The sequence below is a fragment of the Phyllostomus discolor genome, chromosome 6 (assembly GCF_004126475.2).
Source record: "Phyllostomus discolor isolate MPI-MPIP mPhyDis1 chromosome 6, mPhyDis1.pri.v3, whole genome shotgun sequence".
Taxonomy (NCBI): Eukaryota; Metazoa; Chordata; class Mammalia; order Chiroptera; family Phyllostomidae; genus Phyllostomus; species Phyllostomus discolor.
The window spans coordinates 46,428,169-46,447,044 of NC_040908.2; the positions used below are offsets into that span (position 1 = coordinate 46,428,169).

The following is an 18,876-nucleotide window of genomic DNA, read 5'->3' on the forward strand; positions in this document are numbered from 1 at the left end:
GACCCCTGAGGCTACGTTTGAATTAGAGTAGATTTACTTTGTCTACAGAAGTGATGTAGTGCTGGCTAACCTCTCCCAATTTATCCCAATTCCAAAGTCAAGAGCCCTGAGGGACTGTGGCAGTTATTAATCTGTGATAGGCCTGAGGTAGAATATAACATTTTGGACTTGAAAGGCATTTAGCAGTCATTTATTCCAACTTTTTACTCCTAGGTCTGTGAATATAGCTCTTATTATTATTAGTTATTTTAATTATTTCATTAAATTGACTTGTCTCTGTTTCCCTTAAAGTATACCCCTAGTTTTAATATATTGTAGTGTCATGTTTTGTCCATATATTAATTTTCCCCAATTACATTTGAAAAATGTCAAACCCACAAAGAAATGAGAAAAATGGTACAACGACCTGTATGCTCTTCACCTGGATTTATCAGCTGTTGACACGTGGCCATGTTCGCTTTCTCTCTCCACATCTCCACATTCTCCATAAACATGCACACATATTTTATGAGAAGAAGTTGCAGACCTCCTGCTACCTCACCCTTAAATACTTCAACCAACATATATCCTCCACGAATTAGGACATTCTCCACAGCTTTCCAGTGGATGTGCTGTTCTGCACTCCCGCCTGCCACGTTTGGGAGTTCCAGTTTCCACCCTTGCCAGTTCTTGCTCTCCTTAGCCTTTTACGATGTTAGGTATTCTAGTGCGTGTGCACAAGTACCTCACTGTGGTTTTCACGCACATTTGCCTGATGAACAATTATTTTAACACCTTTTCAGAGGCATTCTGGAGAACTCTTTAGTGAAATGCCTCTTTTAGTCTCTTGCCCATTTAAAAACTAAATTGTTTGTATTTTTCTCATTGATTTGTGGAAAGTCTTTATATTCTGGGTCTGTGTTTCTCCCAGATAAATGTAAAACAGAAAGGCATTTAACTGAACTTATTTCATGTGTTGGGATAGTGTCCAACCTCACCTCTTTTCAAGAAAGGAATATAGTCCAGTGTTAGTACAGAGTCATTCTGCCTGTGCAGAAAAGAGATAGTGTTTTATTTAATTTTTTTTCAGTAACTAAAATAAAGGAAACAGTTGGACAAGTGAAATGATAGCCCCACAAGTATTTACCCTTTTTGCATAACTAGACTTCCTTTTCAGGCAACTGGACCTTTATATAGACCTCTTTGTGTTTTCAGATAAGCAGCAGGATCTGCTGCAAACTGGATGATAATTCTGTTTGTGGCAGTCATGGCAGGGTGACCTCATGGGTCCCAAGAGGCAAAGCACCCTATTTTCTTCCTTTTCCAAAACTCTCCCAAAATATAGACAAGAGAGACTTCCTTGAGCCAGCCAGAATGGCTCTTTATTGCTATAGGGGCAGTTGACATTAACCCAAACTGACAACTTTTCAGTGAGGATTTTCCTAAAAGCTTCACGGACATGAACAGCAGTGCTCTGGCTTTACCGACAGTTTTGCAAAGGGTTTTCATACAGCTTAGCCATCCTGTATGCAAGCTGCTGTCTGAGTTTCTTTTTGACACTCACATTGAGAGAAAAACTGATTAGACCACAGGATGGATGTAACTGCAGCTAGCACACCACCATTTCTGGCCTCCACATCTGTGGTGAACACAGCCATTGGGACATGCCACTTTTTCAGTGAGTCCTGTCAGGCATTTCTAATATTCAGTGGAGTTGACACTTGAGATAGAATCTATTTGCCATCCCCGAGTGGAACTGAACACGATGGGCAGGGTTGGGAACAGAAAATAGGCCCCTGAAGGCTGAGAAGAATAGAGGTTCATACTTGATTCCCTTGGTAATGACCCATGGGAAGCTTATGGGCTAATTATAGACGTGCATACAGTTTATCTTAAGTTTTTTTAAAGTTCTAAAAGATTGGCAGTCTTCTCCTCCCTTGAAGGCTGCTTTCCCAGCACCCTGGTCACACAAACATGAGTTGCCTGTGCCCACAATGGCCAACACGAAGCCATTTACCCAGTCCTGCACCATCTATAGAATAGTTTTAGAAAACATTGTTTCATGGCTCTTTTTTTTTCTCATTACAGGGGAGTATGTTCAACACCTGGAAACCCATGTGGGTTGTACTGTTAGAGGACGGAATTGAATTCTATAAGAAGAAAAGTGACAACAGCCCCAAAGGAATGATTCCCCTGAAAGGAAGCACTCTCACCAGCCCTTGTCAGGACTTCGGCAAAAGGATGGTGAGCTGTCATTACTAGTCACAGTGAATGTTTCATCAGATGCTGACCTTGGGCCTGTGAAGAGCCTATAATATGGTGGTGGCTAGTCCCCCTCCCATCACCCACACTCCACCCTGCCGTGTTTCATAAGGGGCCTCGGGCCCTTGAAAATAATTATTCCTAATGGATGTGTTTTGATTTTTAGTTTGTGTTTAAGATCACTACGGCCAAACAGCAGGACCACTTCTTCCAGGCAGCCTTCCTGGAAGAGAGAGATGGCTGGGTTCGGGACATCAAGAAGGCCATTAAGTGCCTTGAAGGAGGCCAGAAGTTTGCAAGGAAATCCACCAGGAGATCTATTCGACTGCCAGAAACCATTGACTTAGGGTGATTTTCTGTGTTTGCTTCCTTCCACTCCTTCCTTTTTTCCCCTTTGAGGAACTCTCATAATGGGGACTGTTCCAAGGCTTGCTTTAGTCACCTCCAAAGGCTGTTTTCACTCTTCCAGGTGGACTAAAATGTTCACCTACATCTGAAGGAGTGATCATGGCTTCTCCAAGGCCTCACAACCAAGGAGAGAAAGCCAGTGGAGAGTACATTCCTCATTTTGGATAACCTTGGCAGAGAGAGAGAAAGAGAGTCAGAGAGAAAGAATTTATTGCATTTATGAAGTAGCCATAATAAGCCTTGAAAGAAAGGCTAGTCTTGAAAGAAAGCTTCAAGATCTCTAGGAAGGGAGGAAAAGACAGGTGCTATGCATCCAAGTATGAGAGGTTTCAAGTTCAGGTGCACACGTTCACACTGTCAGCAAGGACCAGCCAAGCTGATCACCCATCTTAGGCAGAAGCCATTTGTGCCCTGACCTGGTTTAATGTCCTCTGACATTGACTGGCTTGGAACTGAAGGTGATGGTTGTTGTCTAAAGGCTATTAGAGGTTCACAGGTAAACTCAGCCCCTGCCAGGGGTTGGGAACAGGGCTCCTTCCTTTCTTCCTGCACATTTCATATCTTCAATCACATGAGTCCCCCCGCCCTTTTTTTCTGGGATTCTTGTTGCTTCCTGATACTTTTGCATTTATGTCGAGTATAACCTGAAATAGGAGCCCAGTTGGAAAGAATTCCACTGGCTGCTAAAAATTTTCAATAAGTGTTCTGTTTACACAATGAGACCCTGAGAGGGACTGAAGATAAGTCCTTTCTACAATCTAACACAAGAATTGCACGTCACAGGAGCATGACAAAGTTTGCACACTGAGCTTGGTGAGACTGAGCACCTTCTCCCACCAGGAAAGCTTTTTGGTAAAGACCCAGGAGGAGGCACCTGGTCTAGCTGCAGCTGCTGACTGGGGTTGTCAAGTGACCACACTTCTGGCCATGGCTGTCAGAGCTGAGTGGGAATGATGTTCATGCTACATGGAACCACTCGATACATGGAAGTGCCCTTCTGTTTAGTTGCTTGCAGTTTCTCTGATCAGGCTATCTTCAGTTTATTACTTCAAGGACAAAAATGGGAACTTCTCACTATTGTGCCTTGTCTCATAATTATTAGAATAAGAGACAGGCTTAGTTAAAACATTCACTTTCCTAGAGGTGAATGTCTACTCTAGATGGTCCCTTGACGGACATTTAAAGAACTGGAACATGGGAATTGGGGGACATTAAAAACCTAGAGTGTGTATGGACAACTGGACCTGAGAACCTTTAATCTTTGTCACCTGTCAGGGGGCAGCTCTCTGTCTCAGGTGTTAGGTATTAAATCAACAGAGAGCTTAATGAATTTCAGAAATAATTACTACCTTCCTAGTACATTTTGTTGAATGCTGTGCAGGCCACAGAGTTATGTAAGTACCACCTCTGCCCTTTAACTACTTGTGATCTAGTGGGGAGATTAGAGCGGGGGCCCCAGGGGAGGGGAGAAGCTTATGCTCCCGGCCAGCCTCTCCAAGGCCGATGCCCGGAGAGGACTTGCTGTTCTGTAACACTCCCACTCATCTGTCTGTTTTTGTCTCTGTGCAGTGCTATGTATTTGTCCATGAAAGACCCAGAAAAAGGAATAAAAGAACTGAACCTAGAGAAGGACAAGAAGATTTTTAACCACTGCTTCACAGGTAAAAGGCCTTGCAAGTCTGAAAGGGGGGCAGCTGGGGAAGGCAATACGGAGTTCCTGCTCAGCCTCACGTATGCGGTAGGGGTGTGGGGAGCATGCTGAGGGGATGGCGTCAAAAGACAAAGACTGGTGAACATGAGAATTGAACTTCCCCAGTGTGGACGCACAAAGAAGGGTAGAAAAGAACTTTGTTGTCCAAGATATAGTTTTGGAAAGTCCAGCTCTATCAATCAAAGGGTCATTTTTTTCTCCCAATAAATGATGTTATGTTAAAACACACACAGAGTTGAATAAAATGATAAACAGGGAGTAATATAATATTATGTTATATATTACATTATAATATAAGATTTAAGAGACAATATTGAGGATGTCTCAGGCTGCACAGGGTCAGGCATTAAATGTTATGTGTTTAGGTAGATGCTGCAGTGGTTACAGACATGTTCCTTGGAGCCAGACTGCCTTTGTTCAAATCCTGGCTCTGCAGCTTGCTGTAAAACCTCAGGCCAATCAATAACTTAGCCTCTTTGTGCTTCACTTTTCTTGCTTATAAAATGGGAATAAACACCTACTTTACCAATTTGCTGTAATGTGCTTAAAACAGTGGCCGGCACACACTAAGCACTGTAGTGAGCCAGCTCTCAAAGTGGTTTACATGAAAGAGATCATGAGTCTGCAAAGATGATCAATTCTGTGAGTTCAGGAAAAAGAAAGAGTTCAGTGGGTTGTTGGGATGAATAGAAGATGGTGCCTAAGTCTGACCTTAAAAGACAGATAGAATTTCAATAAGTATTTGTGGGAAGAAATTCTGATGAGGTGGTTGAGCAGAGGATGGTGAGTTCAAAGTTGTGGAGAAAAAATATGAAGAACGTGCATCTGTAAAAGAAAATGACCCCCCTGGTAGTGCTGATGGTTCATTAGGGGACAAAATAGGATGTACAGTTGGGCCTAGGTTTGTCTGAGGGCAAGCATGGCTGACCTAGGATGGAGCCATCAAAGGAGGAGAACTCTGAGAAGAGGCAACAGCTGTAGAATCCAGTGGACAGATAATTCATACAAATGGTCCAAGTCAAGATCAGGAAGCTGGAGAGTGAGACGGTGTGACAGGGTAGTATCCCATGGGAATTCAGTCTCCTGGAGTGAAGGCAGGAGCCCATTAACATTGGAAAAGCCAGCTAAGATTTGGGCCCAGTACCAAGCCTGGGTAGTGGTAATGGAAACTGACAGGAGCAGGGCCCTAACTCTGGCAGGACTGAGGTCACCACGACAGAGCCTCGGACAAAGGGAGCAAGGTGGAGAGCAGGGATGGGGTTATGGATGTAGATCTAGGCACAAGGTCCAGCCCAGACCTATTTCCTGTGTGACCTGTTACTGCGTCCTATAGTACTGTGCTAGAACTTCCTAAGTCCTCCTGATTGAATGTCAGGTGGGTTCTAGAAATTCAAGGGTGGGGGGAGTCAAGCCTTCACGTAGGAGTCAGGTGTTCTCAGCAGCGACCCAAGTCTGTAGCAGAGACTGGGACCCAGGCACTCCTGATATGTGATAGAAGACCTTGAATGTCAGATGACAGGGAGAGTAGACTGAACTTGTCTTCCAAGCCTCTGCATGCCTACCTGAACAAGGGAGGAATCTGGGGTTAGAACACTTAAGTGAAGGCCCATTGAAGGTGTAACTCAGGCCTAAGGTCACTCAAATTCTCTCAGCCTTAATATTCTCATCTGTAAAATGTGGTCTGCAATTGTTGCCTTACCTCTTTTACAGGGTCTCTGTGAACATTAAAAACAGAAATTCAGTATTCATTAGCTTATCCCTCTAAAGAAAGAAAAGGAGACAAAAGTCTTTCATATACAAAGTTCATTGGAGGCTCACTAACCGACTGCTCTCACTCCTGTTTCAAGGATGGCATACTCTACCACTCTCTGTGGGATGCCTATGCTGTGGGCTCTCTGGTTGGCTACATGTGTAAAGAACATGTCATTTTTAATACAAAGCTTCACTGTAGCCTGCTAATAAGTAACCCAATTCATGGATTAAGTTCATTTTATTCTCTTTGCAATCCTCTCTGGAGGGAGAAGGTTGATTAAATGACTCTTCAAGGTCCCTGCTACCTTGCAAAAATGGTGTGACATTCAGTGCAAGTGTTATCATCAGATTTTAATTTAGGACATACACATCTGACCAAGTTATTTCCTGCTTAAAAACTTGCAGCGGCTCCTTGTTGCCAAATTATTTGATGTGCTATCAAAGGTCTCCCCTGACTCTGTGCCTTCCTCTTTCTATTGTCTCCTTTTGCCTTTTCTCCATCAACTCTGTCTCTTAGATCCCCAGCAAGGCTGCTTCATGCCTGTGTGAGTCTGTTCACCCTGCTGCTCCCTCAGCCTGTGCTGGTTCCTCTCCGCCCCTGCCTTTCAAGCTTGGCCAACATCTACTGTTTTCAAAGCCTGGGCCCAATGTCACTTCCTCTATTAAGTTTTTCCCAACAGTGCATGCACAGCCGATTTCCCCCACCCACCCCATCTGAACCTTCCTGAAGATTTGGCCCAGTAGCTCCACCAAATTGACCCACAGCACAGCAGCTGTTACAATTACTTACCACCCATCTCTCCACTGTTGATTACTCAAGTGGGTCTCCCTAAAACCCACCCCAGTACTTAGCACCTACGAGGTGCACAGTAAATGTTTGTGTGTTAATAGAATGAATGAGCGGGTTGGTGAGAACTATTTCTTTGATGATGCATTGCTTCTTAAAGAACATGTAGATTTAAGGAGAAAAGAAAAACATAAACCCTTTACATGGTTCCTTTGTTTCCAGGTGTCCATGACACTGATTCTGTTTTTCCTTCCTGGAATCAGACAAATCAGACACGTGGGTGCTCTGGAGCTTTCCAGAGGTGACTGCCAGTGTTTGTTCTTTGGTTAGGAGAGTTGACCTTCCCTCTGATGGTTCCATGCAGGTAACTGTGTCATCGACTGGCTGGTTTCCAACCAGTCTGTGCGGAATCGCCAGGAAGGCCTCATGATCGCCTCCTCGCTGCTCAACGAAGGGTACCTGCAGCCTGCTGGAGACCTGTCCAAGACCGCGGTGGATGGCACTGCCGAAAACCCTTTCCTGGACAACCCTGATGCCTTCTACTACTTTGTAAGTGAGAAAGCTACCTAGCTGCTCTTCCTGCAATGGAGATTGCTCTGGGCAGATTCTGGGTTGATTTCCGTTTATATCCACATATGTGAAGGAAAGGCCCAGCCCTCTACCAAGAGTTGTTGGATGTTTTTGACTTGGGAGCTGCCCCAACTCAATGCCTGCCACATCCAAGTGGTTCCGTTTAGAGGAAAATATTGTTTACTGGAATAGTTTTCTTTAAAAGGACTTTTAAAACTTTACTATATCTATTCTTATTCTAAGCAATAATTCATTTATAAAAACTGATTAGGCCCTAGCACATGCTGAGCACTCTCTGAGACAAAGGAGACAACAGCAGTAAAATCGCAGCCTTCAGGGAGCTTCCTTCCCTGAGAGAGATCCATAAAATCACAACATGCTTATTGTATCTTTCCAAATATACATTGAAATATGCAACTTAATACAAAAAGCATGCACCGCATTTCCTTTCCCCATCATCTTGTCACCGCCTGTGGTAGCTTGCTTGCCACAGATTGGGAAACACTGTATTACACTGTACGGACCTAACCTTGGGCCACATGGCAAATCCTGCAACAGTGGATTTCTAGGGGGATTTTGGTAGTTTTATTTCTATTTGGGGATCAGAGCACAGAAGTTAGGAAGTTACTTAAGAGCCCTTTACAAAAATTATGAATGTGAATGCCCCAGAGACAGTTTCATTTCACTTTGGGGGAACTTCCGCTGTCAGTATGCATATTTTTCAGACCTTTAATTTGGCTGTTTATAGCCATTTAAGTGTGGGATTCCAAAAATACCCATCACAGTGGCTCTTCTTCCTCTGTGTGATTCATTGCTTGCTTATAGCTGAGCAAGTCCCCAGTTCCCTGCTGACCTCAGAGAATGAGGCTGAGCACCAGCTCTTGGTCTTCTCAAAGTAGAAGGGGCTGAGTGGCAGAGGTCATGATGGAGATCTTGTTATTCAGTGTGTTGTAAGTTAGCCAATTCTACTTTCAAGGATGCAGCCCTGGGGTCCCGAGAGAAGGAAGGCTTTGAAGAAAGAAATGTGCTGAGCTAGGCTTAAAATACAGGGTGGGGAAAAAGTAGGTTTATAGTCATTCCTATGGAAATTAACACAACAATTAATAATATTGGTAATACAAGAAAAAATTCTGGCAAACACAATATAATGTATAGATGATGTATTATAGAACCGTACACTTGAAACCTATGTAATTTTATTAACCAAGATCACCTCAATGAATTCAATTAAAAAAAGAGTAAACTTGTGTTTTGTGTACTCCACCTTGCGTGGCTTGGGCAACCCAAGAAAATGAAGTGATATCAACAAGATCACAGAAGTGCAAACTAGAGAGGACAAGCCATTTAGAAGCAAGATGAGGTGGGAGGAAAAATGAGATGACCAAGGGCAGCCTCTAAAGTTCAAATTGGGGTACGAACCACAGAAGGAGGAGAAGGAAGAACCTACCCCCGTGCCTGGAAGTTGGGGGAGGGGGAGGGGTTGGGGTTTGCTGGTGAAGAGGGTACAAGTAGAAACACACCTAAGACTAGTCTAATAAACTTGCTATTTTGTGTCCCAATAGCCAGACAGTGGCTTCTTCTGTGAAGAGAATTCCAGTGATGACGACGTCATTCTGAAAGAAGAATTCAGAGGGGTCATTATCAAGCAGGGATGTTTACTGAAGCAGGTGAGTGACCACCACTATCCTTTTCTAGCCTTTCCCTCTCACCTGGTCCTTTTTCTTTCTAAACCACCAAGTGGTATTTTATTTGGCTCATAGTCAGCTAGTACATGAAACCCACAGAATGAAAGGTAGACAAATAGCTAAGGAGATGATCAAAGTGGCATTGGTCAGGAGGACTGAGGCACACAGGCAGAAGATGCACCTTGAAAAAAGGAAACTCCTTTTTTATCAATAGCATGTGAAAAAGAGGTGTTTAAAGAAAAACATTGACCTTTTAATTAGCTGGAGGAAATCAATTGGCTAAGAAATGCCATTTAAAAGACAGATGTGTTTCATAATAAAAGTACTTCCATTTGCTTATCCCTCTTCTCTACAAAGTAACCGGGAAACAGTTATAAGCCATACCTAGAAGAGGAACATCATATGTTATGAGAACAAGAAAAGGGCCAGTCCAGCCTGTGGGTAGGACATAGTGAGACCAAATCCAGGGCATGTCTGAGGCCAACTGTGTAAGAGCAGCAGCAGACAAAGGTCAAATCTAGTTGGGGAGCACGGACTGAGTCCTGGGGGAAGTCATGTGCAGTTACCTGAGTGTCCACAGGTATAGGTTACTGTTAGTCTGGGAGGCAAGAGTTGGGGTGAGTGGAATAGCTATAGTTAGTTACCAGGTGCCAAGGCGTGAGATTCCAAGGGGTAACACAGAGAGTGTGAGTGCTAGGGCTGAGGGAGAAAGTCAAGGCCAGCACCTAGTAAAGGCAGAAGCAATAGGAAGACAAGGGGGTGTTCAGGGTGAAATAATCTGATTTCAGCGCATCTGCTGCTGTACGAAGCAAGGTTGTGCCTTTCTGGTTGTGCTGTGAGTTGTCTTAAAGGCACTGCTCAGTTTATAACAGGGAGAATCTTGTTGCTGTAAAGAGAGTTTTGTGCACTGTCTATAGACCCCATGGGACTCATCTCATAAAGGGACCCTGAACCTTCAGGGCAAAGAGAGGGCAAAGAGAGTGTTGAACATATATTTACATTAAAAAAAAGGAATTTGAGCTAATTGAAATTAGGTGCAGATATGGATTTCGAGTTTCACCAGGGCAAGTGGGGAATTAATGTGGTAAACTCACCTTATATCAGGGTCCTAAGAAATAGTACAGCAAGAGTTTGGAAAGAATTCACAGACAATTCTCATAAGTTCCACAACAGAGTGACCAGTGACTAGATTAAAGGAGAGTCATAGGAGCGAGGCCAGCCTTACATGGGGAAGACGGACAGAATTTGCCTGCCACCGGCTTCTTCTTTGGTTCTGCCAGACACTCCTACCTTCTTGGCTCTTTGATTACAGGTGCTTGGAGGTAGCCATTAAGGCAAGAGTAACTTGGGAGGGAATTTCATTATTTTCTTTTTTTAAATATTTTATTTATTCATCTTTAGAGGGGAGAGGAAGAGAAAGAGAAAGAGAGGGGGAGAAACATCACTGTGTGGTTGCTTCTCAAGCACCCTGTACCAGGGACCTGGCCCACAACCCAGGCATGTGCCCTAACTGGGAATCAAACTAGTGACCCTTTAGTTTGCAGCCCATGCTCAATCCACTGAGCTACATCAGTCAGAGCTCATTATTTTCTTATGTTGATGATTCCTTCCATAATTCTATATTGTTATTAGCCATTAGTACCTTTTCTTGAAGTAGCTGATCTGACAAGCTCTAGTCTAAAGAGGAGCGCTGAGAAAACTGAACATGAAGGGTGAAAGGGGGTGAACAAAGACTGAGCTGGACAGGCGTCATCTGGGTAGAGCACCCCAGTGGAGACCCTGGGTGGTCAAAAACTGGCTGAGGATAGTGGGTGCCTGTGTGTGTGTTAAGGACAGTGGGGACTAGAAGTAGGCCTGCTTCCCTGTTTTCCCTCACCTCCCTTCGCTTGGCCTTGGATAGCTACAGTTTAGCCTTAGCTAGCCCAGCTGGTGCACACTGTAATCCTCTAGGGACCTGTCGGCACGCCAGGCCAATACAATCGAGCCTCTGGATTTTATAGTTCCCCACGGGTGTGTGGCCAGGGCTGAGAACCACAGAGCTGGCTTTTTTCTTAACAGCTAATTTACCCTATTACCAAATGCTACTGTACAAATAGTCTTCATTATAAACCTCCTTTAAACATGAAGAAAACAGCAATCTGTGTGCATTCAGGAATTTCGTTCTCTTACAATATTTTTTTCCTCCTTTTTAGGGGGACTGGGGGAAGGAACAAAAACCTCTTTTATTTGAATTGACAGCCCTCTTTAATATTTCCAATCTCTTAGTCCAGTGGTTTACAACTCTGGTTCATATCAGAGTCATCTGAGGGAATTTTTTAAAATGCCTTTTTGAAGTGCCATAAAAACTAAGCCACCCGGGGTCTAGTGCCGGGAGTTAGCCCAAGTTAACCTGCATGGACTGCTCGTAATGAAAAATGGCACCTGTGTTCCACACCTTAGATGGTGAAGTGGCTGTGCCCAGCTGGAGGTCAGGCCCCTCCCCGCCCTGCCTTTCCCTCCCCACTTCTCCCATCCCATAGGAAATCATTCTATTTGGGGGAATGTAACCAATTGAGGATGAATGAAATTAGATTATATTCAATATAATTCTTTTTAATATAATTTATTCTGTTGTCACAAAACATAAAATATCTGGCTTCTCAACCAATATAGATTCTTTGATGAGGAAGGACAATGTGTTACACTTTTTTTTTTCTCATATCTGTTAAAAAGTTCAGCATCCTTCTTGGTCTATAATAGGCAATAAACATTTGTAGAATGAATTCAATCAAATGTAAACAGATGACTTGGACAGATCAACAACAGTCCATGGCGCCCCCAGGCATACATGCCTTCCTTAAAATCCCTCAGGAAATACTCATTAGATGAGAGGTAGCCAGCCAGACCCCCACTTACTAACATCAAACTCTCCAGCATGTCACGTTGTAATGCTAGTGAGGGCTGCAAGGGAACGTGGTGGTTGGCTAGGGCTGGCAGATTTCACAGCTTCCATTACCTTCCTCTTCCTCTGACTCCTGAAAACTTGGGATTCACCCAGTAATTCCATGGGAGGATATGCTATGTGCATCTGCAGGTCCAGATGAAACAGTATGGGCAGAAACTTCAGGGTCCACATTTTATAGGCAGCACTGGCTAAGGCAAAGAGCAGACATTCTTATGGAGAATTTTGGAAGCCGATGCTTTGCAAAAACCATTCTGGACACAACATAGCAGATAGAAATATTCTAGGTTCTCCCTTATGACTACACAGGGTTCCTAGATTCATTCAACCTCAGGCAAGTGAAAGACTTGAGATGAGCTCCTTGATAAAACAACTGGCCAAGTAACTCAGACCCATTCTGGAAGGCTCTCTTTAAACTCCTCTGACCAGAATTATAAAGGAGGGACTGTTTGCTGAAATTATAAGTGTTTTCTTGCTTTCTACACAAGCACAATGAAAAATGTTGGAAAAGTTATTTATGTGCCTATCAATATGTGGCATGTTAAAGAACAAAATTCTTTGTATTAGCAAGATAGAAACTATATATCTTTTAATCTAATAACTTTTTTGCCTTCTGAGTTATTTAAGTCACTTGAATTTCTGTTGGAAGTCATACACTCAGGTTGACCGTGACATTTTAAAAAACTGCTATAAGCTAATTGAAAGGACTGCGTAAATTCAAGGCAATTGCAAAGAGATATGGAGCAGCTTCCATGAGCCAAGCACAGTGCTGGCAGGCATTGGACGACCAAAGACAAATCTTGCCCTCAAAACCCACAGTCTAAACAGTGTCAGTGTTTAATTCTGTTAGAAAATGCCAAGTCCTTTCTTCCCCATCATGTCTGGCACAACAAGCACTCCTTCTCATTTCCTTTGATGCTGCCTGATGTTAGTCCCTGATAATGTGATGCCTGAATCATTGCAACAATTTCCTAATGACCTCTTTTTACCTTATTATCTTGCCCCTGGCTTATCTTTGATCTAGCAAGCTGGTTCATTCTGTTTGTTATCACCACATTAACCTCTTCACTTCCAGTTCAATGACAACCCCACCTTTTATTTTTACTGAGTCTCTTTCTGCTTCTCCAACCTTGACTCAACTATTCCTTATGACCCCTGCCTTTTAGTCAGATTGCTCTTATTAATAAACATCTGAATGTGCCTCGTGCATTCCCACTGCTTTTTTGTTGTCAGTGGTCTCTCCCCTACCTCTTTGTCACTCACGTGGATAAGCATAGGTCTTTGCAAGACTTTCTTCGACATCCAAACCCAGAATCACATACCTCTCTTTTAATTTTTTTGAAATCCATCGTCTTCTGTAACAATTATTTGATTTGGATATTTGCTATTGAAGTTTTATACCTAGGCTATAAACTCTATGAAGAATAAGGCCATGTCTTAAGTCTTGTTATAGCCACCACATTACCTAGCAAAGTACATTGTATATACACAGTACTATCTTGTGTAATACCAAGTTGGAAGACATCTTAGAAATAATTCAATCCATAGTTTAATAATATCTAAATTGTTCATGGGACACAGTGCTATCTCTCTGACAAAGACCTGGGCTAGGGCCTGGTTTTTCTGGAATTAGTATTTCAACTATTTTCCTTTTTTTTCAATTCAGATTTATTTTTTGGTACTGTGTGTACAGAGTGATACTAAGAATGCTTCATTCTTTTCTTATGTTTCTCTTGGATATAGGGGCATAGGAGGAAAAACTGGAAAGTGAGGAAGTTCATTCTGAGAGAAGACCCTGCATATCTGCACTACTACGACCCTGCTGGGGTGAGATCCTCTGGTCAATAAATCCATTCTTCTAGAAGCCTCCACTGCATCTATCCACAGGGCTTGCCATCCCCTTCTCTGCCCTGTGGATGTGCCCTTTTTCTCTTCACCCCCTCACTTTTATTTCTCCCTGCCTTCTCTACCTTTTCCTACCTCCTCTTATTGCAAAGATTTGAGATTTTAGGCTTGAGGTCAGCATAAGCTCGGGGATGGAAGAAAATATCACTAAATTGTCATTTATTTGTCAACTCAACATAAATTTTTTTGTTTGCCCCTATGTAACATTTTCAGAGGGACCCAATCAGTTCAACATTTTGCTCCTGGTTTAATGTGCAAAAAAAAGTGATACTTTCTCTTCCAGGCCAACTGGATGAAAGCAGTGTTTAAATCTAGGCATTTAGACTGTTGAGTATTCAGAAGGGGGCTTTTCTTCAATAAACTGAGGGACCTCTAAAGCATAAAGACAACACCGTCTGTGTTGGGTCCTCAGCCTCTGTTTGCAATGAAGGGCTCTTTGATTCCCTCCCATGTGGAATAGTTGCATGGGGCCAAAGAACTGTGGAAACACGCTCATCTTCTCTTATGGGATGTGATGATTCAGCCCTTCCACCTTCCTTCCCACTTTCCTCTAGATATGAAGCTCAGATTGACTTATGTTTCTTCATTCTGCCTCCCTGGGTGAGGGAGTTGGGGATCTGGATGGGGTTTCTTTTAAGCTCCTTTTGCTTTTATCTATTTTGGGGGCCCTGATCTATACCAGAGCAAGTCTGTGGGGCTTTGGTACCAACAAGATAAGGTGTATCCGTACATTGTTCTTTGGAAACATAATGAAGGACTCCTCTCTCCCCTAGGGGGAAGATCCCCTGGGAGCAATTCATTTGAGAGGCTGTGTGGTGACTTCAGTGGAAAGCAACCCAGATGGTAAGAATGAAGTTTTGTCTGAGAGAGGTGTGTCTATTTAGGCTCCCTTCCCACACATGGGCATCCTGAGCCAACAGCTGTCAATCATTCCATTGATCAAGCATAAGCATGAATGAATCGCTGTCTGAAAACCTACTGTTTCCCTACTGCTGTGCTAGCTCTTTGGGCCTTGAGGAGTTGGAGAGATTTTGTGAATGCCTTGAGTAAATCTTCAAGCAATGCTGAGAAAAATCCTTCACATTAGAACTGGCTTAAATGGAGAAACTTGTTACCTCCTGTTGCCTGAAACTGGCCCATGACATTCCATGGGAGGCTTTTACAGACCAGAAACTTTCTCACAAAAAAAGAAACAGTTGTGCAGTGAGTGGAGGGTGTACCTGGGTTATTATAGTCAGGTCCATGCTAGTCAATTAGTGGCAGGGCCTTGGGTGAATCACCTAAGTAACTTGGGTCTTAGTTCCTCCTCTGAGAATGAGGGACTTGCACCAGATGACCTCCGGGTCCCCGACCACAAGTCTATGATTTGGTGTATGCGATAAGCATGGTGGTGTAGAGCTACTTCTCAGGAGCCGGCATGGTGGTATCACTGTGCAGATGTGGTTTAGACATCCAAATCCTGGTTTTGCCTTGGCATTTTGGGTTTATGGTGTTATAAAGACTGATGGGAAAACAGGGTAGCTGCAAAGCCTAGATTTTCTTTTCTTACTGCCCCTGATCTGCTCACTCCCCTCTCCCCATAGAGTTCTGTTTTAGTTTGGGGGTAGGGAGCATCTTGCTTTTTGATTCGAGGTGGATATTTTAAGTCTTGTCATAGTATTAGCCAGGTTACTGCATTCACTGTTTTAGCAGAGGCTCTAACTTGGCCTTTGATAAAACAAGTTCAGGCTCTACTGCTGGTACTGGTGGTGGGCCTGGCTATTTATTTACTTATAAATTTCAAAAACTATGTTAGGGTCAGCCCTTCATTTGTATTATGAGTAGAGGAATTACACACTAGACACTATTAGAGGTCACTCACTGAACACTCTTGGTATGCAAAAGTGAGACATTTAGTTTGTTTGTAAACTCTAAAGAAAATGTTTCTCTGTGAGTGTTTCACTTATTACTTAAACACACACACACAATCATACTACGTACCTGTCTATATAAATACTACAATTATATTATACAACAAATATATATGATCATTAAATGATGGTATATTTGAATATTACACAATCGATTTTCTTAGAACACTCAAAAAACTGGGATTTTATTCCTTGCAGAAGGGGTAAACTAAGTGGCCTTTCTGGTGCCGCATGCACTGTCATTCATGTTCTCTCTCACCAGGCAAGAAGAGTGAAGAAGAGAACCTCTTTGAGATCATCACGGCTAGTGAAGTTCATTATTTCTTGCAAGCAGCCACTCCCAAGGAGCGTACCGAGTGGATCAAAGCCATCCAGGTGGCCTCCCGGACTGGGAAGTGAGGATGCACCTGCAGCTCCTCATCACCCTCCTGCAGAAACCCCACGGATAAGCTCAGTCCAGGATCTGTTCAGCTCTGGTGACACATCAGCAAGAGAGGGCCCAGGGATGGGAACTTTTCATCTGTGGGGGTTCTAAATGTAACTAACCACATGTCACACGATGTTCACCTGCACCCGACCACATGGCTCACCGAAGTCTCTCTGCCACTCTCTGTGTCCCCAAAGCAGATATAGCAAGCTATGTGGGGTGGGTACACTGCTTAATCTCTCCAGACCTCAGATTCCTCTTCTGGGAAATGAAGAGGAAGGACCTCCTAGCTTAAAACCCAACAGCCTTGTGATTCTCATACCCACGGTCATCCAGCCGGTGTCCCTTCTTGGCTCAATCTTGGCCTTCAGAACCAGAGACAACTCCTTCCTTTAAAATTGTTCCCAAAAAGAGGCATAAATTCCTTTTTTTCTTTTCCACCTCATCCCCTTGCTCTTGGCCACAAGATTATGTATTAAAACACAAGAGACCTCTTGTCTTCCTTCCTCCCTCTACCCAGAAACTTCCCCTGAGAGCCAGCAGTGCAGTGGTGACTTTTAGGTTGGAGCCTTCTTTTCTTATTACATACAGCATGGAAAGGTATTATGTCCTTATTATGTCTTCTGAGAAAAGGACCTGAGGAAGCCAGGAGTAGCTGAGCTCTTTTCCACACCTTCGAGCCACTCAGAGCAGGCGTGTTCTACTCCCACTTCAGGCTGCTCTGCGAAGGGTCTATCTTTGTCCCTTTCAGGAGCATTTCTCTATCATTTATTATAATTAGGATAGGGAACTCCAACTCTTCAAGATTGTTTCATTTGAGTGTTTGCAGACAAAAAAGTGGCCATATGGATTCCATTAATAGGTTCATTCCATGGGTAAGGGGCCCGGGCAGCTGCCTGATTAGTGTGCCCCCAACCCCAGTTCCAGAGGGTGCAGGGGCTGGACCACCAGCAGGCAGTGTGGATGATGGGTTTATACAAAGACAGCACCAAAAGGATCTAAGTCTAGACAGAGCTAGTGGAGGTGGCTGTCAGCATTGACTAGCGCTTTCAGTTCTCAGCTAAGGACACTGTGGTTGCACCTGAGCTTTATTAAGCATAAGCTGTGGCGTTCCTGCTTGGCCTGGCCATGAGGGGCCCCATGAACCCATTTTCAACCAAAGTAATCTGACCTAGATTCAAACTGAGTACCTGTTTCCAATTTTTGTTCATGTCTACAAACTAGTGAAACTAAGCCAAAACAGAGAGATAAACCAGGGATGTGTGTGAAGGTGTATTTCCCAATTTCAGATTTTTAATTTTACGGCCCCAATGAGGAAAGGAGAGTAGAAAATTCTTCCTGCTTTTATCAGCTCTCTTTCCTCCCCCAATTTCACACGATATCCATGAGGTTCTTCCTACTCCCAGATTGTTTTATCAGTGGCCTACCAGGAAAAGACTGCCTTTTTGTGATTCTGTAGTAAACCGTTTTCTTAGAGCATTCACAGTAGTTTTTCTATCCAGTGTTAAACATATTTATTAATATGGAGTCCACTTTATGTTTTGAAATAAACATGACTGTGTTCAGTGTCTTTTTGGTGTGGCAACTCGAATGTTTTGCGTCCCATTAACGACTCTCCTTTGCTACGACCCACTTGCATTGATTGCAGATAATGCTGCTTCTAGTCTCTCAGGTCATCCCAATGATTCTATGATGATTTTAACAAGGTCAGTCTGTTCCAGAGAATAACAAAAACATGGGGAAAATAAAGATAAATCATAAGCCTGTATCGCTAATTTTAAATTTATGAGACCTTGATTATAATGTTCAGGCAAGCAAAACAGTCCATAAATGGCCACTAACTATTACGGTTACAGAAAACTATTCACATTGGGGAAAAATAAGCTTCCTACTGGGGGGCTGCTCTGTATGGTTGAGCAGGATGTGCACTGCTCAACTCCAGGAGGCTCTGTTCACATTGTAGTCTGGGTGACTGTTGCTCCTTGGGATTTTCATTGCACACTCTGCATATTTGTACACAGTGGTGTGCAGAGAATTCACAGTGTTGTTATGACTTCCTAACACAAGCAACTGATGATTCCTAGTGGAGCTAAGGGGTCACTTTTCAAGGTGGGTGTTCAGAGTATACATCTACAAGCTATATCTGAACCTCTTTGGCTCGGACCTTCTCAGGCATAGAAACAGGTGAATCCACATGGGTCTGAGCCCCAGAGTGACAGGCACTTCCTTCAGCAATGTCAATGGAGGGAGATGCAAACTGTCAGTTTCGTTTGAAGATCATTCCAAACCAAACAGAAAGTCGGCTTGGCATTTTACTCAGGATTCCAATTTAGATGGGGGGGAATAAATTGTAATATAATTACTTGTGGAAGAAGTAAGAAAGTATCTGTAAAGGAGAAAAATATCTTTTTTACATCATGCAGTTAACAGCAAGCCAGGAAAACAAAGCACTCAATCTGAAAAATCTAACACATTTTCGGGAAAAGGAATGGAATGAGGTATTGTAAGGTGAGAATCTTACACACAGATGGAGAATGCA

General features: G+C 43.2%; 1 protein-coding gene across 2 annotated transcripts in view; it reads left to right on the top strand.

Annotated features, from left to right (window-relative positions):
- The window catches only part of PLEK (pleckstrin), a 28,454-nt gene extending 10,547 nt beyond the window's left edge, over nucleotides 1–17,907 (top strand). Inside the window, exons 2-10 of one of the 2 annotated variants that reach the window (XR_004903717.1) lie at nucleotides 2,068–2,223; nucleotides 2,408–2,589; nucleotides 4,219–4,310; nucleotides 7,264–7,448; nucleotides 9,032–9,136; nucleotides 13,839–13,922; nucleotides 14,774–14,843; nucleotides 16,173–16,551; nucleotides 17,289–17,300. Coding sequence is in view for 1 of the 2 variants with exons in the window: in XM_028516339.2 (XP_028372140.1) it covers nucleotides 2,068–2,223; nucleotides 2,408–2,589; nucleotides 4,219–4,310; nucleotides 7,264–7,448; nucleotides 9,032–9,136; nucleotides 13,839–13,922; nucleotides 14,774–14,843; nucleotides 16,173–16,309 (1,011 nt within the window). In the remaining variant the exon portion in view is untranslated. Of the gene's footprint in view, nucleotides 1–2,067; nucleotides 2,224–2,407; nucleotides 2,590–4,218; nucleotides 4,311–7,263; nucleotides 7,449–9,031; nucleotides 9,137–13,838; nucleotides 13,923–14,773; nucleotides 14,844–16,172 lie in introns of both variants that reach the window. The other variant, XM_028516339.2, reaches the window with a different exon arrangement.
- The last annotated feature ends 969 nt before the right edge of the window (nucleotides 17,908–18,876 follow it).